At 39.7% G+C, this 25,084-nt stretch overlaps 1 protein-coding gene across 1 annotated transcript in view; it reads left to right on the plus strand.

The window, feature by feature from the left end:
* The window catches only part of LOC120864460 (hepatitis A virus cellular receptor 2-like), a 48,169-nt gene extending 30,076 nt beyond the window's left edge, over nt 1-18,093 (plus strand). The window contains exons 2-4 of the mRNA XM_040241543.1: nt 11,446-11,508; nt 15,110-15,146; nt 17,549-18,093. Of these exons, the coding sequence (XP_040097477.1) occupies nt 11,446-11,508; nt 15,110-15,146; nt 17,549-17,708 (260 nt within the window). The 3' untranslated portion in view covers nt 17,709-18,093. The remainder of the gene's footprint in view (nt 1-11,445; nt 11,509-15,109; nt 15,147-17,548) is intronic.
* The last annotated feature ends 6,991 nt before the right edge of the window (nt 18,094-25,084 follow it).

Raw genomic sequence — 25,084 nt, forward strand, 5'->3', positions numbered from 1 at the left:
CTGGTTTAATACTTCAATTTGATGTGTGGTATTTGTCTTGTTAGATTTTAAATTTTTTGTGTTCTATTGCACGAGTGTCTTGAAAGAGACCAGTGTGAGATTTTTGAAACCAAAAGTTGTGACTTTCTACCTCCTTATTAAAAACAATTTCCTGCAACCTCATATTGACAATTCAGGAAGCTTCTATTCATTTCATAGGATGTTTGAATGGGGCTCTGAGAAATGCAAATACTCAGGCTTGAATGAACATAAACAAATATGCTGCTCATACTTGAGAAGTGATCTTCTTTTTTCTTACTCATGTTATTCTTTCTACAGTATGATTCCATTGAAAGATTCTCGCATTGGAGCTTTGAAAAATGCAGCTCTGAAGCCTATCCAAGAAGAAGATAATGTGTACATTATAGATGACTATCACTAGGTCCTGGATCCAGATTCTAAGGTGTTATGGTCTTGACTGTAGAAGACAGTGACCAAATACCGTGTCAGAGTCCTGTCTATCAGCTGCTGAATTTTTCAGTCAGTTTCCCATGGCATTCCTATGAGTCAGGGACACTGGGTAGAGTGATGCTAGGTCGACAGTGAAAAGTCAACCTCTGTCACAGAGTCCTAATTTTTTATACTAAATTGGCTCAAACTTTCTGATCATTGCAGAGGTCTCTTCAAAACATGAAACATACTTCTTAGAATTGTACATTCTCTTTAGACCTCATGAATCCTGTTTTCCATCAAGAATTCTCATTGGGAAGATAGAAAAAAACACTTCTACCTCAGTTACCAAGGCTGTCAAGAATACCTGAATACAACTTAGAATCAGGACATCTAGTCTGGGACTTAGAGGACATAACATGCAAGCATTTCATGATTGTGTCCCCCCCCCCTTTTTTTTTAAATCAAGTGACTCCAAATGTGATATGGCTTAGGGTCCCCAAAGTTTCAAATCATGTGTGCACAGGTTTTTATTTACCTGATAGAAAAATGGAGGTGAGTGTGATTTTTCCATTATAGACAAATTTATTTTCTCAGGGTTCTGGAAATACAAGGCATTAAATGCTTTCTTTGGGAGGAGGATGGTATTTTAGCAGTTAGAAGAAGCAATGGTATTGAGTAGACCATGAAGACACCAGGAGAAGAAAATCAATAGCCATATAATTTATGACATTTTTGCTACATCAGTGCCACAGTTCTAGGTGTTTATGTTGACAACTGGCAGGCTCTGATTTTTAGAACGAGGCAGGGCAGAAATAAATACAAGGAAAAAAGAGGGAAAGAGTAGCAAAAGAGGCTTTCTGTTTTAGAAAAAAGAGTTTGCAAATATAATAGTATTTTTTGAGAGTGTTACCAATTTCTACAAAATGCTAAATTGTCCTCAAAACCACTTTGATTTTTAAAATTGTTTTGGAAAGATAAAAGGTCTTTTTCATCTTGAATCAATACCTGTGTTATATTTCTTTTCACAACTCAGTTAAATGTTGGTTTTCCCAGAAGAATTAGACAAAGGCTAACTGTAAGTATAATTTTAATCATTTAGAAGCATTTCTACATGAACAGTTAAAAGACTGGAGATTAATTTCACTTTGAGTAAACCCTGAAATAACTCATGCTTGAGTAATTTGGGGGACATTCAAAGCTACTCAACCAATGTGGTCCATGAGGGCTGGATGCTTGTTTTTTTTTTTTTTAATATAAATTTATTTATTTTAATTGGAGGCTAATTACTTCACAATATTGTAGTGGTTTTGCTATACATTGACATGAATCTGCCATGGGTATACATGTGTTCCCCATTCTGAACCCCCCTCCCACCTTCCTTCCCATCCCATCCTTCTGGGTCATCCCAGTGCACCAGCCCTGAGCATCCTGTATCATACATTGAACCTGGACTGGTGATTCATTTCACATATGATAATATACATGGTTCAATGCCATTCTCCCAAATCATCCCACCCTTGCCCTCTACCACAGAGTCCAAAAGACTGTTCTATACATCTGTGTCTCTTTTGCTCTCTCGCATACAGGGTCATTGTTACCATCTTTCTAAATTCCTTATATATGCGTTAGTATACTATATTGGTGTTTTTCTTTCTGGCTTACTTCACTCTGTATAATAGGCTCCAGTTTCATCCACCCAATCAGAACTGATTCCAATGTACTTTTTTAATGGCTGAGTAATACTCCATTGTGTATATGTGCCACAGCTTTCTTATCCATTCATCTGCTGATGGACATTGAGGTTTATTCCTTGTCCTGGCAATTATAAACATTGCTGTGATGAACACTGGGGTACATGTGTCTCTTTCAATTCTTGTTTCCTCAGTGTGAATGCCCAGCAGTGGGACTGCTGATCATATGGCAATTTCCAGCTTTGTATTTCCAGTTTTTAAAGGAATCTCCACACTGTTCTCCATAGTGGCTATACTAGTTTGCATTCCCACCAACAGTGTAAGTGGGTTCCCTTTTCTCCACACCCTCTCCAGCATTTATTGCTTGTAGACTTTTGGATAGCAGCCATTCTGACTGGCATGAAATGGTACCTCATTGTGGTTTTGATTTCCATTTCTCTGATAATGAGTGATGTTGGGCATCTTTTCATGTGTTTGTTAGCCATCTGTATGTCTTCTTTGGAGAAATGTCTGTTTAGTTCTTTGGCCCATTTTTTGATTCAGCTCAGTTCAGTTCAGTCGCTCAGTTGTGTCCGACTCTTTGTGATCCCATGAATCACAGTACGCCAGGCCTCCCTGTCCATCACCTGCCAGGAGCCAGCGTGAGGAATTCCACGCGTGACAAGGTCATGCGGCAAGAGCTCTGATGGCAAGGCTAATCAGACCTCAGGTTTTCCCCCTGGAATTTCCTGAGCATCCACCCCCCAAAAAATAAGAATCTGCCTGCTTTTCCACTCTTCTGATATTCTCTGGAAAAAAGTCAATTCAGGGCTTTAGTCTTCTGCATTTGAAAGGGATGTTTCAGTTAAACCCCCCTCTGATAGCTCTCTAGCTTGCCTAACAGGTTCCCCAGACCTCTTACAAGTTCATGAATTGCTTACAGCCCCCCAACCGTGAGAGGCACAAAGCTTAAAAGCATCTTAGCCTTTTCTAAAGAGTTAAAACTTATATTGGTAGAGGGTTTTCACTGTTGACTCAATGATTGCTGCCATACCTCCATATTCTTTATCTTTTAGGCACCTGGGAGGATGTTAATCAATGTAAACGGGATATGGAAAAAGATATATAGTAGTTCTGATGTTAGCAACACTAGACTTTTGAGTTAATTACTTTTCTTTGTTATATATCACTGCACTCCTCTTGTGTCCTTGCTATGTAAGAATGTAACTTTATTTAGTGCTTTCTGAGAGTGGCACCAGACTTTGGGAAGATCAACACAAATAAGTCTTCTGGTTGACAAACCCTTATCAGAAAAAAGGCTGTAAAATGTTAATTGGCCCCTTTTGCTGGAAGATGATGTAAATTACCTAAGACTTGTGTATACAATTAGGTATGCAGAGAGAAAAGCCTGGTTTTGATAAGAGTCTGGACTGCTAACGCTGCATAACTTTATTACCCATTGATCTCCATGTTTTATCATAAGTATAAAAGGCCTTCTGAACAATAAAGGACTGGACCAGTTTCTCGGACTAGTCTCTTGGCCTGGTTTCTTGGGAATCTGGCTCCCCCCATGTCTCTCTCTCTTTCCTCTTTTCACTTTCCCTCCTTCTGCCTTTTGCCTTAATTTCAGGCTGAATTTCCATCTGGGGTGCAGAGGCTCGCCAAGTCTACTTACTTGCCCTGGCTGTTAAGACCCGCGCGAAAGGGAGCCTAAGGCGAGGCACCCTTAGATATTCAAGCGAGCGCCGGTGGCCCAACGTAGATGGTGCAAATTCCTTGTCTGGAATATTATTGGTCTTCCACGTAATCCAAGCTATTCAGCCCTCTTCCTCCACTTAATCTTCCTACTACACTATTTCTTCCTAATCTAATCTTATATTAATAAATAAGTCTTTCCTCGCCGACTCCGTCCACGCTTCGAATTCCCTGGATCCACCGGGGCTGGACCCCAGAAATCACCAACTCCCGGAGTTCACTCAGACTCACGTCCATTGAGTCAGTGATGCCATCCAGCCATCTCATCCTGGGTCGTCCCCTTCTCCTCCTGCCCCCAATCCCTCCCAGCATGAAGGTCTTTTCCAATGCATCAACTCTATGAGATGGCCAAAGCACTGGGGCTTCAGCTTTAGCATCATTCCTTCCAAAGAAATCTCAGGGCTGATCTCCTTCAGAATGGATTGGTTGGATCTCCTTGCAGTCCAAGGGGCTCTCAAGAGTCTTCTCCGACACCACAGTTCAAAAGCATCAATTCTTTGGCACTCAGCTTTCTTCACAGTCCAACTCTCACATCCACACATGACCAAAGGAAAAACCATAGCCTTGACTAGACGGACCTTAGTCGGCAAAGTAATGTCTCTGCTTTTTAATATGCTATCTAGGTTGGTCATAACTTTTCTTCCAAGGAGTAAGCATCTTAATTTCATGGCTGCAGTCACCATCTGCAGTGATTTTGGAGCCCCCCCAAAATAAAGTCTGACACTGTTTCCACTGTCTCCCCATCTATCTGCCATGAAGTGATGGGACTGGATGCCATGATCTTCGTTTTTTGAATGTTGAGCTTTAAGCCAACTTTTTCACTCTCCACTTTCACTTTCATCAAGAGGCTTTTTGGTCATTTATATTCCTGGAATTGAGCTGCAGGAGTTGCTTATATATTTTTGAGATTAATTATTTGTCAGTTGCTTTGTTATTATTTTCTCAAATTCTGAAGGCTGTCTTTTCACCTTGCTTATAGTTTCCTTTGTTGTGCAAAAGCTTTTTATTTTAATTAAGTCCAATTTGTTTATTTTTGCTTTTATTTCCAATACTCTGGGAGTGGGTCATATAGGATCCTGCTGTGATTTATGTCAGAGAGTGTTTTGCCTATGTTTTCCTTTAGGAGTTTTATAGTTTCTGGTCTTACGTTTAGATATTTAATCCATTTTGAGTTTATTTTTATGTATGGTGTTAGAAACTGTTCTAGTTTCATTCTTTTACAAGTGGTTGACCAGTTTTGCCAGCACCACTTGTTAAAGAGATTATCTTTTCTCCACTGTATATTCTTGCCTCCTTTGTCAAAGACAAGGTGTCCATCGGTGTGTGGATTTATCTCTGGGCTTTCCATTTTGTTCCATTGATCTATATTTCTGTCTTTATGCCAGTACCATACTGTCTTGATGACTGTAGCTTTGTAGTAGAGCCTGAAGTCAGGCAGGTTGATTCCTCCAGTTCCATTTTTGTTTCTCAAGATTGCTTTGGCTCTTCAAGGTTTTTTGTATTTCCAAACAAACTGTGAAATTATTTGTTCTAGTTCTATGAAAAGTACCATTGGTAGCTTGATCGGGATTGTGTTGAATCTATAGATTGCTTTGGGTAGTATACTCATTTTCACTATATTGATTCTTTTGATCCATTAACATGGTATATTTCTCCATCTATTTGTGTCCTCTTTGATTTCTTTTGTCAGTGTTTTATAGTTTTCTGTATGTAGGTCTTTTGTTTTTTTAGGTAGATATATTCCTAAGTATTTATTCTTTCCATTGCAATGGTGAATGGAATTGTTTCCTTAATTTCTCTTTCTGTTTTTTCATTGTTAGTGTATAGGAATGCAAGGGATTTCTGTGTGTTGATTTTATATCCTGAAATTACTATATTCATTGATTAGCTCTAGTAATTTTTGGTGGAGTCTTTAGGGTTTTCTAAGTAGAGGATCATGTCATCTGCAACCAGTGAGAGTTTTACTTCTTCTTTTCCAATTTGGATTCCTTTTATTTTTTTTCTGCTCTGATTGCTGTGGCCAAAACTTCCAAAACTATGTTAAATAGTAGTGGTGAGAGTGGGCATCCTTGTCTTGTTCCTGACTTTAGGGGAAATGCTTTCAATTTTTCACCATTGAGGATAGTGTTTGCTGTGGGGTTGTCATATATAGATTTTATTATGTTGAGGTATGTTCCTTCTATTCCTGCTTTCTGGAGGTTTTTTTTTTTTTTTTTTAAATCATAAATGGATGTTGAATTTTCTCAAAGGCTTTCTCTGCATCTATTGAGATAATCATATGATTTTTTATCTTTCAATTTGTTAATGTGGTGTATTATGTTGATTGATTTGTGGATATTGAAGAATCCTTGCATCCTTGGGATAAAGCCCACTTGGTCATGATGTATGATCTTTTTAATATGTTGTAGGATTCTGTTTGCTAGAATTTTTTTAAAGGATTTTTACATCTATGTTCATCAGTGATGTTGGCCTGTAGTTTTCTTTTTTTGTGGCATCTTTGTCTGGTTTTGGTATTAGGGTGATGGTGACCTCATAGAATGAGTTTGGAAGTTTACCTTCCTCTGCAATTTTCTGGAAGAGTTTGAGTGGAATAGGTGTTAGCTCTTCTCTAAATTTTTGGTAGAATTCAGCTGTGAGGCCTTCTGGCCCTCGGTTTTTGTTTGCTGGAAGATTTCTGATTACAGTTTCAATTTCCGTGCTTGTGATGGGTCTATTAAGATTTTCTATTTCTTCCTGGTTCAGTTTTGGAAAGTTGTACTTTTCTAAAATTTGTCCACTTCTTCCAAGTTGTCCATTTTATTGGCATATAGTTGCTAATAGTAGTCTCTTATGATCCTTTGTATTTCTGTGTTGTCTGTTTTGATCTCCCCATTTCCATTTCTAATTTTGTTGATTTGATTCTTCTGCCTTTGTTTCCTGATTAGTCTAGCTAATGGTTTGTCAATTTTATTTATTTTCTCAAAGAATCAGCTTTTGGCTTTGTTGATTTTTGCTATGGTTTCTTTTGTTTCTTTTGCATTTATTTCTGCCCTAATTTTTAAGATTTCTTTCCTTCTACTAACCCTGGGGTTCTTCATTTCTTCCTTTTCTAGTTGCTTTAGGTGTAGAGTTATGTTATTTATTTGACTTTTTTCTTGTTCCTTGAGGTAAGCCTGTATTGCTATGAACCTTCCCCTTAGCGCTGCTTTTACAGTGTCCCATAGGTTTTGCGTTGTTGTTTTTTCATTTTTATTTATTTCTATGTATATTTTTATTTCTTCTATGATTTGCTCATTATTCAGCAGTGTGTTGTTCAGCCTCCATATGTTGGAATTTTTACTAGTTTTTCTCCTGTAATTGACATCTAATCTTAGTGCATTGTGGTCAGAAAAGATGCTTGAAATAGTTTAAATTTTTTTGAATTTACCTAGGCTAGACTTATAGCCCAGGATATGATCTATCCTGGAGAGGGTTCCATGTGCACTTGAGAAAAGGGTGAAATTCATTGTTTTGCAGTGAAATGTCTTATGGATATCAGTTAGGTCTATCTTGTGCATTCTATCATTTAAAGTTTGTGTTTCCTTGGTTAATTTTCTGTTTAGTTGATCTATCCATAGGTATGAGTGGGGTGTTAAAGTCTCCCACTATTATTGTGCTACTGTTAAATTCCCCTTTCATACTTGTTAGAATTTGTCTTACAAAATGCGGTGCTCCTATGTTGGGTGCATATATATTTATAATTGTTATATCTTCTTGAATTGATCTTTTGATCATTATGAAGTGTCCTTCTTTGTCTCTTTTCACAGCCTTTGTTTTAAAGTCTGTTTTATCTGGTATGAGTATTGCTACTCCTGCTTTCTTTTGGTCTCTGTTTGCATGGACTATCTTTTTCCAGCTCTTCACTTTCAGCCTGTATGTGTCCCTTATTTTGAGGTGGGTCTCTTGTAGACAACATATATAGGGGTCTTGTTTTTGTATCCATTCAGCCAGTCTTTGTCTTTTGGTTGGGGCATTCAACCCATTTACATTTAAGGTAATTATTGATAAGTATGACCCCAATGCCATTTACTTTGTTGTTTTGGGTTTGAATTTATACACCCTTCCTGTGTTTCCTGTCTAGAGAAGATCCTTTAGCATTTGTTGGAGAGCTGGTTTGGTGGTGCTGAATTCTCTCAGCTTTTGCTTGTCTGTAAAGCTTTTGATTTCTCCTTCATATTTGAATGAGATCCTTGCTGGGTACAGTAATGTGGGCTGTAGGTTTTTCTTTTTCATCAATATAAGTATGTCCTGCCATTCCCTTCTGGCCTGAAGAGTTTGTACTGAAAGATCAACTGTTATCCTTACAGGAATCCTCTTTTGTGTTATTTGTTGTTTTTCCCTTGCTGCTTTTAATATATGTTCCCTTTGTTTGATCTTTGTTAATTTGAATAATATGTGTTGGAGTGTTTCACCTTGGGTTTATCCTGTTTGGGACTCTCTGGGTTTCTTGGACTTGGATAACTATTTCCTTCCCCATTTTAGGAAAGTTTTCAACTATTATCTCCTGAAGTATTTTCTCATGGTCTTTCTTTTTGTCTTCTTCTTCTGGGACTCCTATGATTCAAATGTTGGGGCATTTAACATTGTCCCAGAGGTCTCTGAGTTTTTCGTCATTTCTTTTAATTCTTTTTTCCTTTCTGTTTCACTTAACTTCTAACATTCTATCTTCTACCTCACTTATCCTATCCTCTGCCTGCATTATTCCACTGTTGATTCCCGCCAGAGGGCTTTTGATCTCATTTATTGCATTATTCATTATATATTGACTCTTTTATTTCTTCCAAGTCCTTGTTAAACATTTCTTGCATCTTCTGAATCCTTGTCTCCAGGCTATTTATCTGTGACTCCATTTTGTTTTCAAGATTTTGGATCATTTTCACTATCATTATTTGGAATTCTATATCAGGTTAACTGATTAACACCCATTAACTCTAACTAACCCATTAACTCTTCTTCTTTTGTTTAGTTTGATGGGCATTTATCCTGTTCCTTTACCTACTGAGTATTTCTCTGCCTTTTCACCTTGTTTATATTGCTGTGTTTGGGGAGGCCTTTCCATATTCTGGCAGTTTGTGGTTCTTCTTCATTGTGGAAGTTCCTTGCTGCGGGTGGGGTTTGATGGGTGGCTTGTCAAGGTTTCCTGGTTAGGGAAGCTTGTGTCAGTGTTCTGGTGGGTGGAGCTGGATTTCTTCTCTCTGGAGTGCAGTGTAGTGTCCCGTAGTGAGTTTTGAGATGTCAGTGGGTTTGGTGTGACTTTCGGTAGCCTGTATATTGAAGCTCAGGTCTATGTTCCTGTGTTGCTGAAGAATTTGCATGGTATATCTTTCTCTGGAGCTTGTTGGCCCTTGGGTGGTGCTTGGTTTCTGTGTAGGTATGGAGACTTTTGATGAGCTCTTATTGATTAATGTTCCCTGGAGTCAGGAGTTCTCTGGTGTTCTCAGGATTTGGACTTAAGCCTCCTGCCTCTGGTTTTCAGTCTTATTTTTACAGTAGCCTCAAAACTTCTCCATCTACACAGCACTGTTGATAAAACATCTAGGTTAACTATGAAATGTTTCTCCACAGTGAGGGACACCCAGAGAGGTACGGTTACATGGAGAAGAGAAAAGGGAGGAGGGAGATAGAGGTGACCAGGAGGAGAAGAGAGGGAATCAAAAGGGGAGAGAGCAAGCTAGCCGGTAATCACTTCTCATGTGCTCTCCACAGTCTGGATCCCTCAGAGATGTTCATGGACTTACACAGAGAAGAGAAGAGGGAGGAAGGAGACAGAGGTGGCCAGGAGGATAATAGGGGGAATCAAGAAGAGAGAGACAGATCCAGCCAGTAATCAGTTCCCTAAGTGTTTTCCACAGCCCGGAACACAGAAAGAGATTCACAGAGTTGGGTAGAGAAGAGAAGCGGGAGGGAGGAGAATGAGGCGACCTGGTGGAAAAAATGGAGAGTCAAAAGGGGGAGAGAGCAATCAGGCCAGTAATCTCATTCCCAATTAAAAATGTGTACTGAAGATTGGGTTCTTAAAGGTACAAAATTGATAACAAATACCAAAAACCAAAGATTAGAAATATAGAGTAGAAGTTAGATTCTCAAGAATACAATATTAAACAAAACAGTCACAAAAATTATAAAGTATATACATATGAAGTTTGCTTTGAAAATAGGGTCTTTTTTGCAATGTAATAGTAGGTTATAAAAATGAAAATTAAAGAAGTAATAGCGGACTTACAAATAAAAAAATAAAAAATATTTTAAAAATGATAATAGTAAAAAAATATATTTCTCTGGAGCTGTTGCAGACAGTGTGGGGTCAGTTCATTTTCAGATAGTTCCTTCATCTGGCTTATACTTCTGAAGATCTATAGGCCCCCTCCTATGTAGTCAGTACTAACTACAGGGTTTTAATCTATTGCACCTGTCACTTCCAAAGTGGTTCCCTCTGTTTATTTTAGCTTCTTCTGTTTGCTGGTCTCTTCAGTGTCTAATTTCTGCCCTGACACAAGGGGGTGGTGGTGTTCACTTTTTTTAGGCTCTCTTGTTCAGTTGTGCTGTGGGGAGGGAGGAACGCTGCAAACAAATATCACTGGCATGTGTGAGAAGTGCTCGCAGTGCCTTGGCCACGCTGGGTTTGCCCTGCTCATGGCGTGTGTGCTTTCCCAGTCTACACTGCTCAGGCTTTAGGTTGCTCTGCGGGCAACTGTCTGTGGTGGGCCCTGGGTTGCATGCACTTCCCAGGTCTAAGCCACTCAGGTTCAGGTTCTCAGGTAGTCCACAAAGGCACAGACTTTGTTGGGCCTTCATTTTGTGCCCTTCCCAGGTCTGAGAAGCTCAGGTGACCAGGGGTTTGGAGAGCACAGTTCCCACCCCCAACCCCCACCCCCGCCCTGCTGTTGGAGGCTGCGTCTTATCACCTCCCCTGTCCCAGTCGCTCAGTTTTCTGGGTGCACAAAATCTGCGCCTTCTTAGGTGTGCCATGTGTCTCTTCTAGGGAGCTGATCTCTGGTTGTGATCCTCCCAGTGGATGTCAACCATCCAGAATCCCAAGAAGTCTTGGTTAGCAATGAAGCCTGCTTACAGTTCGGTAGAGGATGCCTCTCTGGGGTCACAATTGCCCCCTTCTGGCTCTGGCTGCCCTCGCCTGCTTGTCTCCAGTGGGGGACGGGCCGGTCCGCAGCTGGCTAGTTCTGCTCAGTCCTTTGTTCTTGAGCGGTGGTGTCTTAGGTTGGGGCTTTTCACAGGATAGCTATCCCACAGTCTGGGTTGCTATCTCAAGCTAGTTCCCTCAGATTGCCCTTGGGGCATTCAGGCCCGGTCCTTACCCAAAGCAATGCAGCCTGCGCCTCCCTGTCCAGCACCTGCTTGCTAGTGGCCCGTGTGAGCATCTGGGTTGCTTCTCTGTTGGGAGTTGCTGTTAGGCACGTAATCTCCTTTTGAAGAAAATGGGCTGCCTTTCTCGGTCCTGATGTCCTCTGCCAGCATTCAGAAGTTTTGTGAAATTTGCTCAGAGTCAAATATTCTTTTGATGAATTTGTGGGGGAGAAAGTTGTCTCCCAGTCCTATTCCTCCTCCATCTTAGGACTGCCCCCAAAATATTTTTTCCTGGCTCTGATTCTTAACTCTGGTGGTTTAATTCTCAAATGTAAGTTGTTTGATGGTGCTTCTCTCTCCCTATGATAAGGAACTGTTAATATAGCAGCCAACCCCAAACTAGATATTATAATTATTAGGTTATAACGATTAGAATGAACACTCTTTAGTCTTTTCACACCACAGGATTAATAATAGCTCATTTTTATTCAGTGCTTACCATGTAACAAACATGTTTTTATATTTATCATCATTACCATCTTATAAGGTAGGTGGTACTGTTAACCCCACTTTTTACAGCAGAGGAGAGTAACACTTAGAGACAGTAAACATTCAAGGTTTTTTCAAGGTTTCAGAATCAGTAAGTGGCGAAGCTGGAATTCAGATTCAGGCAAGTTGATTCTAGTACCTATTTTCTTATTTTGTAAAGAACATAAATCTTTTAAATTCATGAATCAACAATCACTTCTTTCTATGTGTTTTCTATCTTCTTTCTTTCCTTTTTTAATATAAATTTATTTATTTAATTGGAGGTTAATTACTTAAGTGTAGTTCTTTAAAGAGGGGCAGCATGTTCCTTTAATACTGGGTCATGGTCAAGGTTGTAGCATTTGTTATTTTCCTCCATTGTGGCACTCAGCAAACGTTTTACTTCTAAGTTGCTTATGTTTATTAAAAAAATAAGTATAATTTATATGTGATAAACTGTATATGTAAAATGTGTCCAACTTAATGAACTTTTATAGATGATTTCACTCAGAAAACCATCACCACAATCAATGACCAAACACTTCCAACACTCCAAAAACCTCATGTACTTTACTAATTGTGATATATTCTCTTCTCTTTGGGGAAGAGGCCAAGGCCTTATACCTCTATTATTTTAGTAGCCTTTCTTACTCATCTGTGAACATCAACTGTGTGTAGGATTACAAACCATTCCGAAATTTCCCAAGACTGAAGGGGAGGTGGTGTCCAAATATGTAGGTTTTCAGTGCTAAAACTGGGACAGTCCAGGGAAAACTGGGATGAGCTGCTCATCCTTGTGGCTTATGTGCATTATGCTTCCAAGTGCTTTATGTGCTTTAAATCCTCATAATTACTGGGTTGAGAAAGGTACTAATATTGTTCTCATATACCAGTTGGAGAGCCATTGTATGGAAATGTTAAGTAACTTTTAGTCCAACGTGACACTGTTAATTGATAGAGGATTTGAAACCAAAGCTATCCTGCTTATCTTTTTGTTATTCTGCCTTTAATGTTAAATGAATTGTTCAGAGGAAGAGCTACTCACTCCCACTTACCCGAGTTTATGGAGAGGTAGCAGTGGAGTTTGGGAATTGACCACATGAATATGGAGTCTACAGGTTGATAAGGAGCAATGATAGCACCCACATTTTGAGTTCTGCCAAGGCCTGGATATTAGGGACCACTAGGGTTTGTGAAAAAGGGTGTGGAAAGAAATTGAGGAGGAGTGGGAAAAGTCATGTTTTATACACACATATGATTACTGCCAAAACTCAAAACATGACTACTTAGAAGAATAGATGGGAAAGTTGTGTACAGTTTGCAGTCTTTTCCCTAGAACCTGCTAGAGAAAATCACACAACGAGGGTGACAGGTTTTTAATCATGACATCAAAGCCATAAATTGGCACTCAGAAATGTGCAGCAACCTTGTATCTTCCTAGTGCAGTGTCTGAGATGAGCATCACATATTTCACTGCTGCTCAAACCTCCCTCCCTTCTCACTGCACTGATGAAGTATTAAAAGATTGTTTCAACTACTTTGCCATAGCCATGACTTCCTTCTTCCTTTGATTGCTTTCTCCAGAATCATCTCTTTCTCCACTCCTATTTATGCTTTTTCTATTAGCATAAAAATAAGATCTAGTTCACACATTTCTCTCCAGCTACTCTCGTATCTCTCCTCTCCTTCACAGGCGTATTTCAGATGACTTATTCCTACATTTCATTCCTCTGTACTCTTCAAACACCCCCAGCCCCATTTAGCTTCTACACCTGAATTGCCATGGAAGTAGTTTTAGTTCAAGCTCAGTGATCTCCATTTTGATAAACCCAGTAGATACCTCTGTCTTCATTGCAGTACATCCATCTTTCAGTAATACTCAACTAAGTTGACCCTCAGTCATTCCAAAAAAGTCTTCCTTCTCTTGACTTCTGAAACACCACTCTCATCTGACCACTCCTTTTCAGTCATTTTTATTATTTTCTCATCTTCAGCATGATCTTTAGGTGTTGAGATTGCCAGAGCTGATGTTTTTTTCTCTCTCCATACCCCCTGGATGATGATAACCTATACTTCCATAGACTTCAATGTCATTCTTAGTTTTTGTTTTTATCACTCAAGGGTGTTGGTACTGACTGTCCAGCTGTTCAGGTGTTATCTCCACTTATTTGTCTCCCATCTTACCGTGTCCAAAAAGGAGCTCTAGAGTCTATATTCCACCTTTTAAAACCCTACCCCACCTCACTGGGTCTTCATCCTAGTGTTTCACTACCATCCAACTGGTTGCCTGAACTAGAAGCCATCCTTGAATTCTCTCCTTCTTCACTCCTAACACACAATCCCAGCTACACACAATCCAGCTTCACTTCCTGCACTTTTCCCAAAACATATCTAAAATCCATTCATGATTCTGTGCTTCTCTGTCACTACCTTATTCTGAGGCAGCTCATGCCTTATCTGCTCTTTTTTTCATACCTCCTTTTAGTTCATTCTCCACATAGCAACCAAAGTGATTTTCTTGAGACCCAGTTATATCATATTTCTGGCCTTCAATTATTTCTTATGTCTTAGGATAAAACCCAAGCTCCTGATTATGACTTCTAGGGTCCTATAGTATCTAGCCCAGGCTCCACTTCAGATCTTATCTTGTGCCACTCTTTTATTCCAGTCATGCTTTCAGTTTCAGCCACTTATCACCATCTTTACCAGGGCTCTACTCAATCCAGAATGCTCACCCTGGTTCTTCATTTGGGTGACTCATTCTCTTCTTTCAGAACTGAGCTTAAAGGTCATCTTAGTGGCATGTATCTGTTCATTCCATACTCCTAATTTATGTCTCCTCCCCTCTCCCCTTTGGCAACCATAAGTTTGTTTTCTGTGTCTGTGAGTCTGTTTCTGTTTTGTAAATAAAGAGATTTGTAATGTTTTTATCTTTCACATATAAGTGATACAATATTTGTCTTTCTCTGTCTTATTTCACTCAGTATGATAATTTCTAGGTTAATCTATTTTGCTGTAGTACTTTTCTTTCTGTCACATCAGAGTTTGAAATTATTTTATTTTTTCTATTTACTTTTTTTTCTTAAATGCCTCCCCACTGGAAGACAAGCTTAATGATGTCAAGGCTCATAATTCATTTTTTGTGTCCCTTGTGCTTAGCATACCACCAGATATGCAGTAGGAACTCCTTATATTTGTTAAATATGAAAATACATCTTTATTACTTTCTACCACAGTTTATGTAATAAACCAAGACACATATCAGTGGTTTGATGTAATTCGATCTTAACTGGTAGACCAGATTTCCCTAAACAATCTTTGCCTCCAGTTAGCCCGTTTTGTTTTTTATCTCATTTATTTTATTAAAGCATTTAAAATGAACTTTTCTTTGCCTTTCTACTTAGGGTATTCTGATAGAAAAGAGAAGATACAAAATTCAAGGTAAGAATCATGAGTAGGGTAGGAGAAGGTGGGGATTTTGGGCGACCCTTCAGCTGATTGAGCACCTACTCTACCCAGGCTCTAGGTGGCCATTGGTTACAGAAGTGAATGATAAGCTCAGCGTCTACTCTCAGAGCTTTTCATAACCCAGCCTGGTTCTCCTGAACTCTGATTGCCTGGTAGAATCACTAGGGCACTTAAACATATTTGTCTACCCCAGAGCAAATGAGTAGAATCTTTGGGGATGAGGTCTCATCATAGTGAAAAAGTGAAAGAGTTAGTTGCTCAGTTGTGTCCGACTCTTTGTGACCCCATGAACTGCAGCCCGCCAGGCTCTTCTGTCCATGGGATTCTCCAGGAAGGAATACTGGAGTGGGTGGCCATTCCCTTCTCCGGGGGATCTTTCTGACTCGGGTCTCTTGCATTGCAGGTGGATTCTTTACTATCTGAGCCACCAGGGAAGCCCTTATTCTTATAAAAAGTTTCTAGGTAATTGTAATGTACAAACAGAGTTGAAAACTGCTTGCCTGTCATATTGCAGAGTTAGTCTCCATTCCTAATTCCACTACACTACACACTCACAAAGCTTATATAACTTTTACTGGGTTTCTGTGATCTTTGGGACATGGGCAGAATGAAATATATTTTAAGAAAAAAATGATTCTGTCCACTGAATACTATCTGAACCACTAATAATTTTAGACTAAGTCTAGGTGGTGCTAGTGGTGAAGAACCTGCCTGCCAGTGCAGGAGACATAAGAGGTGCAGGTTCACTCTGTGGGTCGGGAAGATCCCCTGAAAGAGGGCATGGCAACCCACTCTTGCCTGGAGAATCCCATGGACAGAGAAGCCTGGAAAGCTACAGTCCCTAGGATCATAAAGAGTTGGACATGACTGAAGTGACTTAGCATTCACACACACTAGATGGTATAGTTATGAAGACAAAGTAGTCTGCAGTAAAAGAGTCAAATAATAGAACATCTAATCATCATGGCTCTATATGCTCTATAACCAGGATTTATTAGAGCTGAAACCTGAAACGTTGTAATATCAATAGGTAATATTTACATTTATGTGTACTACTAGTTGATTCTTTATGAAGTTATTGGGTTAATGTTTTATCTCTACCTATAAATGTAAACTCCATAGAAAATTAGAAACTTATCAGCCACATTAACAACTGTATCCCCTAGTGCACACCTGATTCTTAGTATATACTTCATAAATATTTGAGGATTGAATGAATAAATGTTCCTTACAGCAGCCCTGTGAGAGAAGAGTACTTATTCCCATTGTATAGGTGAGGACCCTAACACCATAAATTTACTAAAATACAGCCTCCAGGAGCTTTTTGTGTTTTGTTCACTGTTGTTTCTCTTGATGCATGGGCTCAGTGTGTAACACACTAAATAGTTCTTGAATGAATAAATGGAAAAGGCAAATCCGACTTAGCCTAGATCATATGGATGGTAAGCAACAGAGGTAGAATTCAAACTCAAGTCTCACTGGATCCATAACACATTCCTTTTCCTTTTTGGAATTGTTTAAACCCACATAATAATTGAAATAGCAGAACAATTAGAGCATGTTATTTGATATTTTGTCACATTTACTTTGTTTCTCTCTTTACGTATACAATTTTGGTTTTTTTCTGAACAATTTGTACAGGTGTTTCAGACGTCTTGACACTTCACATAAACACTTTAGTCTGCACTTGCTCAGTTCAGTTCAGTTGCTCAGTCGTGTCCGACTCTTTGCGACCCCATGAATCGCAGCACGCCAGGCCTCCCTGTCCATCACCAACTCCCGGAGTTCACTCAGACCCACGTTCATCAAGTTTGTGATGCCATCCAGCCATCTCATCCTGGGTCGTCCCCTTCTCCTTCTGCCCCCAATCCCTCCCAGCATCAGAGTCTTTTCCAATGAGTCAACTCTTCGTATGAGGTGGCCAAAGTACTGGAGTTTCAGCTTTAGCATCATTCCTTTGAAAGAAATCCCAGGGCTGATCTCCTTCAGAATGGACTGGTTGGATCTCCTTGCAATCCAAGGGACTCTCAAGAGTCTTCTCCAACACCACAGTTCAAAAGCATCAATTCTTCGGCGCTTAGCCTTCTTCACAGTCCAACTCTCACATCCGTACATGACCACAGGAAAAACCATACCAGTATATTCTCTTACATAACACACTTCCACTTTATACCTAAGAAATTTCAGATTAATTTAAATTCGTACAGAATATTCCCCAGATTACTTCATTGTTATTTTATGTTTTCCCTTCTTAGTCAGGACCTGATCAAGGATCGTATACTGCCTTGGTTGCTAACTCTTCAGCAAAGCACGTTCTCTCAATTACATGTTGTCCAGAAAATGCTTAACTCAACTGCTATACTTTATTTCCACAGCCTCATCACTTTGGCCAACCTTTCTCCTTCAGGGTTGGCAAATACAGCAGCAGAGGGGATGCACCCAGAGGAAAACATCTATATCATTGAGGAAAACGTATATGAAGTGGAGGATCCCTACGAGTATTACTGCTCCGTCAACAGTGGGCAACAATCCTAACAACCTCTGGGCTGCTGTCACCTTTCAACGCCACCAGATTCAACCACTTCATTTTGGGGCTTGGTGTTGTCTTCTTTGAAAACATGAGATGGCTCAGCTGACTGATTTGAGAAATTCTGTCCTTGGCCACTGAGCAGAGTTTTTCCATATTTTAAAGATAACTAGCTCACTCAAGGATTGAGCTGGGACCTGTATGGTAATACACAGGCACTACATTGCCTCTGCGTTCCATCCACCCAACTCAGAGACTGCTAATTGGGACATTAGAGCTCAAGTGGACTTTTATAGAGAGCAAGAATTCTTAATATGGGATCTCAGGAATTCTAGATATTCGATTACATGGTGTGTCCATGAAACTCCTAAAAATACAGGGGAAATTACGTGCGGAGATACATGTGTGTCTTTTTCAATCCAGGAAGTTTAAAGGGGTCACTGATTCTCAAAGAGCTCCGTGATACACAGAACAGGTTAGGAAACTACTGGGGTAGGACTAGATGGTCTTGATTCCCTAAAAGCCTCAAGGTTTATACTTCTTTGAATGTTGAGTCTGCAACAGTAAGTGCCAATGCCCAGCTCTCCTTGGCCTCAGTTAAGAAGATGGCCCAGCAAGGCCTGTGGTGTGGCAGATGTGCCTGGAGAAAAGGGAAGTACACTCAGTGTGTGTTGACCAGTTTTGCTTGGGGTGTACTCAAAGGGAAAGATCTCTAACCAACTTCTCCATTCATGGTGAGAAATGGAGCAGTGTTTTTCACAAAAGAAGCAGCAGTGACTGGGACACAAATTCTGTTCCCTGGTGGAAAGTAGGTGAAGGTCTCTAGCCATCTTTATTTGTCAGAGTGAGATCCCTTCGTGCCTCGACAATGGTCCTTAAGCTTCAGTGCCAAGATGGTGGAGAGTAGGTCCATCTTGCCTGTTTTTTCCCTCCCCAGTTATGGAACAACTCTGACACATAAATAGAGATTTACTTAATGTCTTTGGAGTGAACAGATTAAACAAGCAGAAAGGTAAATTTCTGGAAAAACTTTTCCATTGGAGAGTTCAGATAGAGCTCTGTATCTTCACTTGTGTGGGACTCAAAAATACTCTTAAGCTCCTGTTTCTGGTCTTGTCCAGCTCTTAGTTTCTCAGCAACTTCTTCCAGCTCAGGCCCTGGAAGTCTATTACTCTCCTGTCTTCTTTCTCCTTTCTGCTGGATGAACCAACAGTAGAGCTGCCTGACACGGCCTTCTCCGGGTGATGACTAAAGTGCTACTGGGTTGCATGCAGGAGTTGTTGGTCACCGAGGATGCAGGCAGCCCGTTTGTTACAGAGTTCAGGCTGCATCTAGACAGGATAGGGAAGCATTGGTTTTCTACTGGAGATTTGAAAGGGAAATCATTTTGCAGAGTTCCAGGCAGTGGCTTTTATACAAGCTGAAAAACTAATCTTAATTATTTTTAATTTATGAAATTCTAGAGGGAAGAGGTTTCAAAACACATTTAAACCAGGTCAATGATTGCCCCACAAAAGGGATTCTTATCCTAAAAAAATCTTTAAACAAGGATATATATATAAGAAAAACTATTGCAACAGTGTTTATGAGAGACTTTTTCCATGAATTGGGGAATAGCTGGTTAGGTGGTATTGCTAACACACTGGAACAGTTAAAAAAAAAAAAGATGGTTTCATCATTGAGTTGTTTTGCTAGTTCAACAGATACTAAGTGCTTACCTTGTGCCAGGTACTTTGTTGCTGGGATCACAGAGACCAAATAGACACATCCCTGACCTCATGGAACTTCTCACTGATCTGACAGGAAGAGGATTTCATTCATTCATTCAGTGAATGTTTTTTGGCACCTATTTTGTGCCAAACAGTGTTTTAGTTCCTAGAAATATAGCAGTGAAGGAAACAGACAAAATCCCTAGTTTCAGAGAGCTTGTGTTACTTTTCAAAGGAGAAATCTATGTTACTAATAAAAAAAAAAGGTTCTAAAATAGTATAGTTAATTCTATTTTTTTCTTTTACTGTAAAATATTCCAGAAGCATATTCCAAAGTTAATATGGTTATTCCACAGGGGAAAATAGTCAAGAGTTTCACTTTTTCCACTGTTTGAATCATTTTCTCCATTTTTTTGTAATAAAGACATTGATTTAGGTATGATCACAATGTTTTCCTGTCCACCCTCATCCTCATAGAAAGAAATGAAGACTTTGGATAAGTTCAGGGTCACAGCCAGTGGTAGTGTGTAGCATCACTCTAGATGTGTCAAGAGTGGTTCCAGCAAGGATTGGGACCCTGGTTTTCAGGGTAGGATCAACTCTGTATCAGTGATTTGTAATGAGGAAGATGGCAGAAAGATAACAAACTATCAAGGAACCCCCAAAGTGTCTGGGTGATGACAAGTGGTAACTTAATTAAAAACAACATAGAAAGATTGAATGTGTTAGAAGTGCCTTAGAAATTTTCCTAGATCTCTGCCATAGACACCCACAGGGCCCGAAGAGTCTCCCTGATCTTTTCAGACTGAAAATTTAAGATCTTACCACGTTTTATCTGCCTGTCACTTTTAGTGTTAGAATTCCCAAGGCAGAAATTCCAAGTGGTTTGACTTGTCATTCATTTATTTCGGAACATCCCCTTATGCTTATTTCCATTTAAATTTGATTTTCACATGTTTGAATTTTTTTTAACTGAATACAAATTGATTTTGTCCCCAGATTTCTATTGAGAAAGTCTTTCCAAAGGTATGTAGAGATGCCCTAGATCTGTAATTTTAAAGATTTTCATCATTCTTTTCTGGAATTCAGCTGGAAAAGGGAAAAGGAGAGAGTGGGGCACTTGGTTGGAGAGTTCTCAAGCTTAAGCGGAGCTCAGATTTTAACCAGTTCTCAGTGGAAAAGCTGTGCAGTAGAGAATGCATCAGAATTGAGACTTTGAAGATTCTAGATCCTCTACATCGTTTTTTTTTTTTAAGTTGTATTGCCTGTAATTATAAAGGTCACTCATTTATATAGTAGCAGTTTTCTTTCGTAATTCTTAGTCAAGCTCCTTCTGCTTATGGTGTGACTCTTTTTCCAGAGAAAGTAGTGATGTTTAAAAAGTTATTTAAGCTATGCAGGTGTGGTTGTGGTGGTAGAATGTCTGTTTAAATATCCACCTTATTTGTGGGTGGGTCACCCTTGGAAAATATTTTGTTACAGCTTTATAGTCTATACTTAACAAGATGCCTTATGACAATCTGATATGTTGTCCTTTGTAATTAACACCTGTAATAAATATAGGTGAAGTTTGTTATACTAATACTATTGATTTTTGATTCAATATTTTAATCTCAAAGTTCACGATGAGATCTTAGCAAAAATCTCTTGACCTTAGTGTTGGTTAAGTCTGAGGCCTGAAGCAAGGAGCTGATGAGGGAGCAAGGAGCAAGTGAAGGGGCTTTGAAAACTTCTAGCTACCCAGGCTTCAGTGAAGTCCTTGGAGAGGTGGCACCTTTCCTGTTCTCTGAGCAAGCCTCCTACTCCAGCAAAAATTCCTGGTACCTAAGCAGCAGCCAGACAGCTGCTAATCACCAAGGGAGAAGGGAGTTTTCTGAATTGATGGAATTTCAGGTGGGAGCTAAGGAATATGATATTTAGTTATCCTAGCTGACTTGTTTCAAGCAAAAGTGTTTACAAGGAACTGTGGGTAGGTGAGTTACTTTACAGTAAGTACTTTGAGACTCCAGGTAAGAATCTCTAAGCAGAAGATACATCTTGTTAGAGTGCTTGTTTCCCTCATTTTTTTTTTTTTTAGGTTTTTATTTTGAAATAATTTGAGATTTGCAGAAAAATTGCAATGATAGTACAGAGTTCCTGTATTCAGCAGATTTTTGCTTTTTGTTTTTTTGGTTACCAGCTTACATAACCATGGTACCATTTGTGAAAAGTAAGAAATTAAGACTGACACATAATATTAACTAAACTATAAAGTTTGCTTGGATTCCTACTGTGATTTTTAAAATTTTAAATTAAGTGCTTTCTGAAAAATAATTAAAAGTGGAAATGCCTATTCCCTGTCCTCTCCATCAAAAAATTTCCCCAGTCCCACTCCCCAGGAACAGTCCTAGGTCAGCCCTGTCCAGTAGAAATGCAGCGGTTTTTTTTTTTTTTTTTTTTTGATTGTTGTTCTTTTGTGTTTTTTCTTCATTATAAGTCTTCACAGTTCAGTGAGTATTTTCCATTTAGAGGACATCTCCATTCTGACTAGTCACTTTTTAAACGCTCAATAGACACATGTGGCTCGTGGCTCTAGATTTAGGAAAGTTCTGGGCTATTCTCTTATTTTCTGTCTCTCTCTTTCACATACACACACACAGTAACCTAATTTTTTCCACTACATACAGAAGCTCATCATTCCATGTGAGAATGGGACAACAAATTTTACTTAGACAGCTCTGTAGCATTAAGTAGAACAAATGTGCTTAATCTATTAAATCACTTCCCCATACATAGATGTTTAGTTTTTTTTCCCCCATTTCAAATATACCAAAACCTATGTGCATTTGTATACTTCCAACATTTATGATTGTGGACATGGAATTGTTGTGTCAAAGGATATGATTGTATTTGAAGTATCACGACAATAGAACAACAGTATATTTTTAAAGAAATATACCATTCAGCATATTACTAAATGTATGTTTTTTTCTCAAGGCTGTCATTTTTTAAAGCAATTTGTTTCAATAGTGTTCCTTTCACTTGAAATAATTCATTTTTGATTTTTGATGTTTGTAGTTTTGAAATTTTATATGTCAACATTCTTTAGCAACATAGGTAGTTACCAAATAGAGAGTTCTGTTGTCAGTGTGGTAAGTCTCAATGCTCACTACAAATGCAGTGCCTTGACAAAACTTTTGACAACACTCAGCATACATTTTGAATAACTTCTACTAGCACAGGAGTTCAACTGGTGGCCAAGTCTTGCAGGGGCTTGGTTTGGAAGAGTACTGAGTCTTTCAGAAAATTCCCTTAACCTTATCTGATGAAAGCCCAGTGCTATCATGTTTTTTTGTTTTCTGATCCACTCACCTTCCCTAAAATGGATGCAGAGGAAATAACTTACAATCATGTGATAATGCAGCAAGGCACATAGCTAAAAGTGAGTTTTCATCCCCAAACAAATTTCTGATGTCAGTACTTTTAAGTAGAAAACAGTGTTTTGGTTTTGGGGAGGAAGAAAAAGGACGCATCATCTCATAATTTGGGGAGATGTTCTGTTTTACACTAGGCAGTGCCCTCTAGCTGTGTGAACAGGAGCTCACTTAGCTCACATTCCACTTTCTGACATCCTTTCACTCACAGCTTCAAAACCTGAAACATCAAAGGATGTGGTATTAATATGTGAGAGAAGTATATAAATTATATTGGGGCACAGTGTAACTCGACTCCTTTATTTTAATTGAAGTACAGTTGATTTACAGTATTATGTTAGTTTCAGGTTTATAGCAAAGTGATTCACATGTGTGTGTGTGGATGTATTTCAGATTATTTTCCATTATAGTTTATTGCAAGATAATGAATATACTTCCCTATAGTGTGAAATGTAAGTCACTGAGTCTTGTCTGCCTCTTTGCAGCTCCATGGACTGTGGCCTGACAGGCTCTTCTGTCCATGGGAAGAATACTGAGAGTGGGTAGCCATTCACTTCTCCAGGGAATCTTCTCAAGGCAGGTATCTGCCCTGGCTCTCTTGCTTACACGCGAATTCTTTACCATCTGAGTCACCAGTTTCCTATGAAAGTGAAAGTGAAGTCGCTCAGTCATGTCCAACTCTCTGTGACTCCTTGGACTGTAGCCTATCAGGCTCCTCCATCCATGGGGTTTTCCAGACAAGAGTGCTGGAGTGGATTCCCATTTCCTTCTCCAGGAGATCTTCCCTACCCAGAAATCGAACCCGGGTCCTCCGCATTGCAGGCAGATGCTTTACCATCAGAGTCACCAGGAAACAGTAAATTTTTGTTGCTTGTCTATTTTATGTATCAGTTGAACTGTATCAGTTCAGTCGCTCAGTCGTGTCCGACTCTTTGTGACCCCATGAATCGCAGCACGCCAGGCCTCCCTGTCCATCACCAACTCCCGGAGTTCACTCAGATTCACATCCATCGAGTCAGTGATGACATCCAGCCATCTCATCCTCTGTGGTCCCCTGCTCCTCCTGCCCCCAATCCCTCCCAGCATCAGAGTCTTTTCCAATGAGTCAACTCTTCGCATGAGGTGGCCAAAGAACTGGAGTTTCAGCTTTAGCATCATTCCTTCCAAAGAAATCCCAGGGCTGATTTCCTTCAGAATGGACTAGTTGGATCTGCTTACAGTGCAAGGGACTCTCAAGAGTCTTCTCCAACACCACAGTTAGTCCAGCTCTCACATCCATACGTGACTACTGGAAAAACCATAGCCTTGACTAGATGGACCTTTGTTGACAAAGTAATGTCTGCTTTTCAACATGCTATCTAGGTTGGTCATAACTTTTCTTCCAAGGAGTAAGCGTCTTTTAAGTTCATGGCTGCAGTCACCATCTGCAGTGATTTCTGAGCCCCCAGAATAAAGTCTGACACTGTTTTCCACTGTTTCCCTATCTATTTCCCATGAAGTGATGGGATCAGATGCCATGATCTTCGTTTTCTGTATTTTGAGCTTTACGCCAACTTTTTCATTGCCTTTTTGTTAATGCATTTGTTTCACTTGGCTGCAGTAGGATCCCATTTGAGTTTTACCGTTCCTCCTGCTTCATTGGCTTGTTTCTATGTGTGTGATGGTGCCTCTTCCATCTCCTACTATTGCACAAGGCCCCAGGGCCTAGTGTCTCAGCCAAGGACATCCCCAGAGCATCAACTCTGGTTCATGGCTTTAAAATCCCATTTCTAGGCTGATGTGTCTCAAATAATTATTTTCAGTCCAGATCCCCTCTCCTGAAGAGTTTCCACTTGGGTGTCTGAGAAATCTCAAACTCAGCATGTCTGAAGTCCACAATATTTCCTCCCAGTCTGTTACACACAGCTACCCCTGTCTCAGTTGGTGGCACCTCTAGTCTTTCCAGTTGCTCAGGCCACGTCACTTGGAGTCATCTTTAGGCTGTTACTCCACACTCTGCAGGAAGTCCTGCTGGTCCTGTGTTGAAACAACCAGGGCCTGAGCTGCTCTCCCTCCTCTCTTCTGTTAAAGACATGTAAAGACATGGTTGGTTTTATGGAAGGGTTGATTTTTAGCAAGTAGTTCAGGGCACAGCATGTATGAAGGCCCAGCAACAGGAGGGAGCTTGTGTTCAAGTAGATCGAGGAAGCTCTAAGACCTGGGCCTCCTCCAACCAAGGCCTTCTCCAGACTGAAGCACCCCCAGGCAGAAATATTGCAGTAG

Source organism: Oryx dammah, unplaced genomic scaffold, assembly GCF_014754425.2.
Source record: "Oryx dammah isolate SB20612 unplaced genomic scaffold, SCBI_Odam_1.1 HiC_scaffold_5, whole genome shotgun sequence".
Taxonomy (NCBI): Eukaryota; Metazoa; Chordata; class Mammalia; order Artiodactyla; family Bovidae; genus Oryx; species Oryx dammah.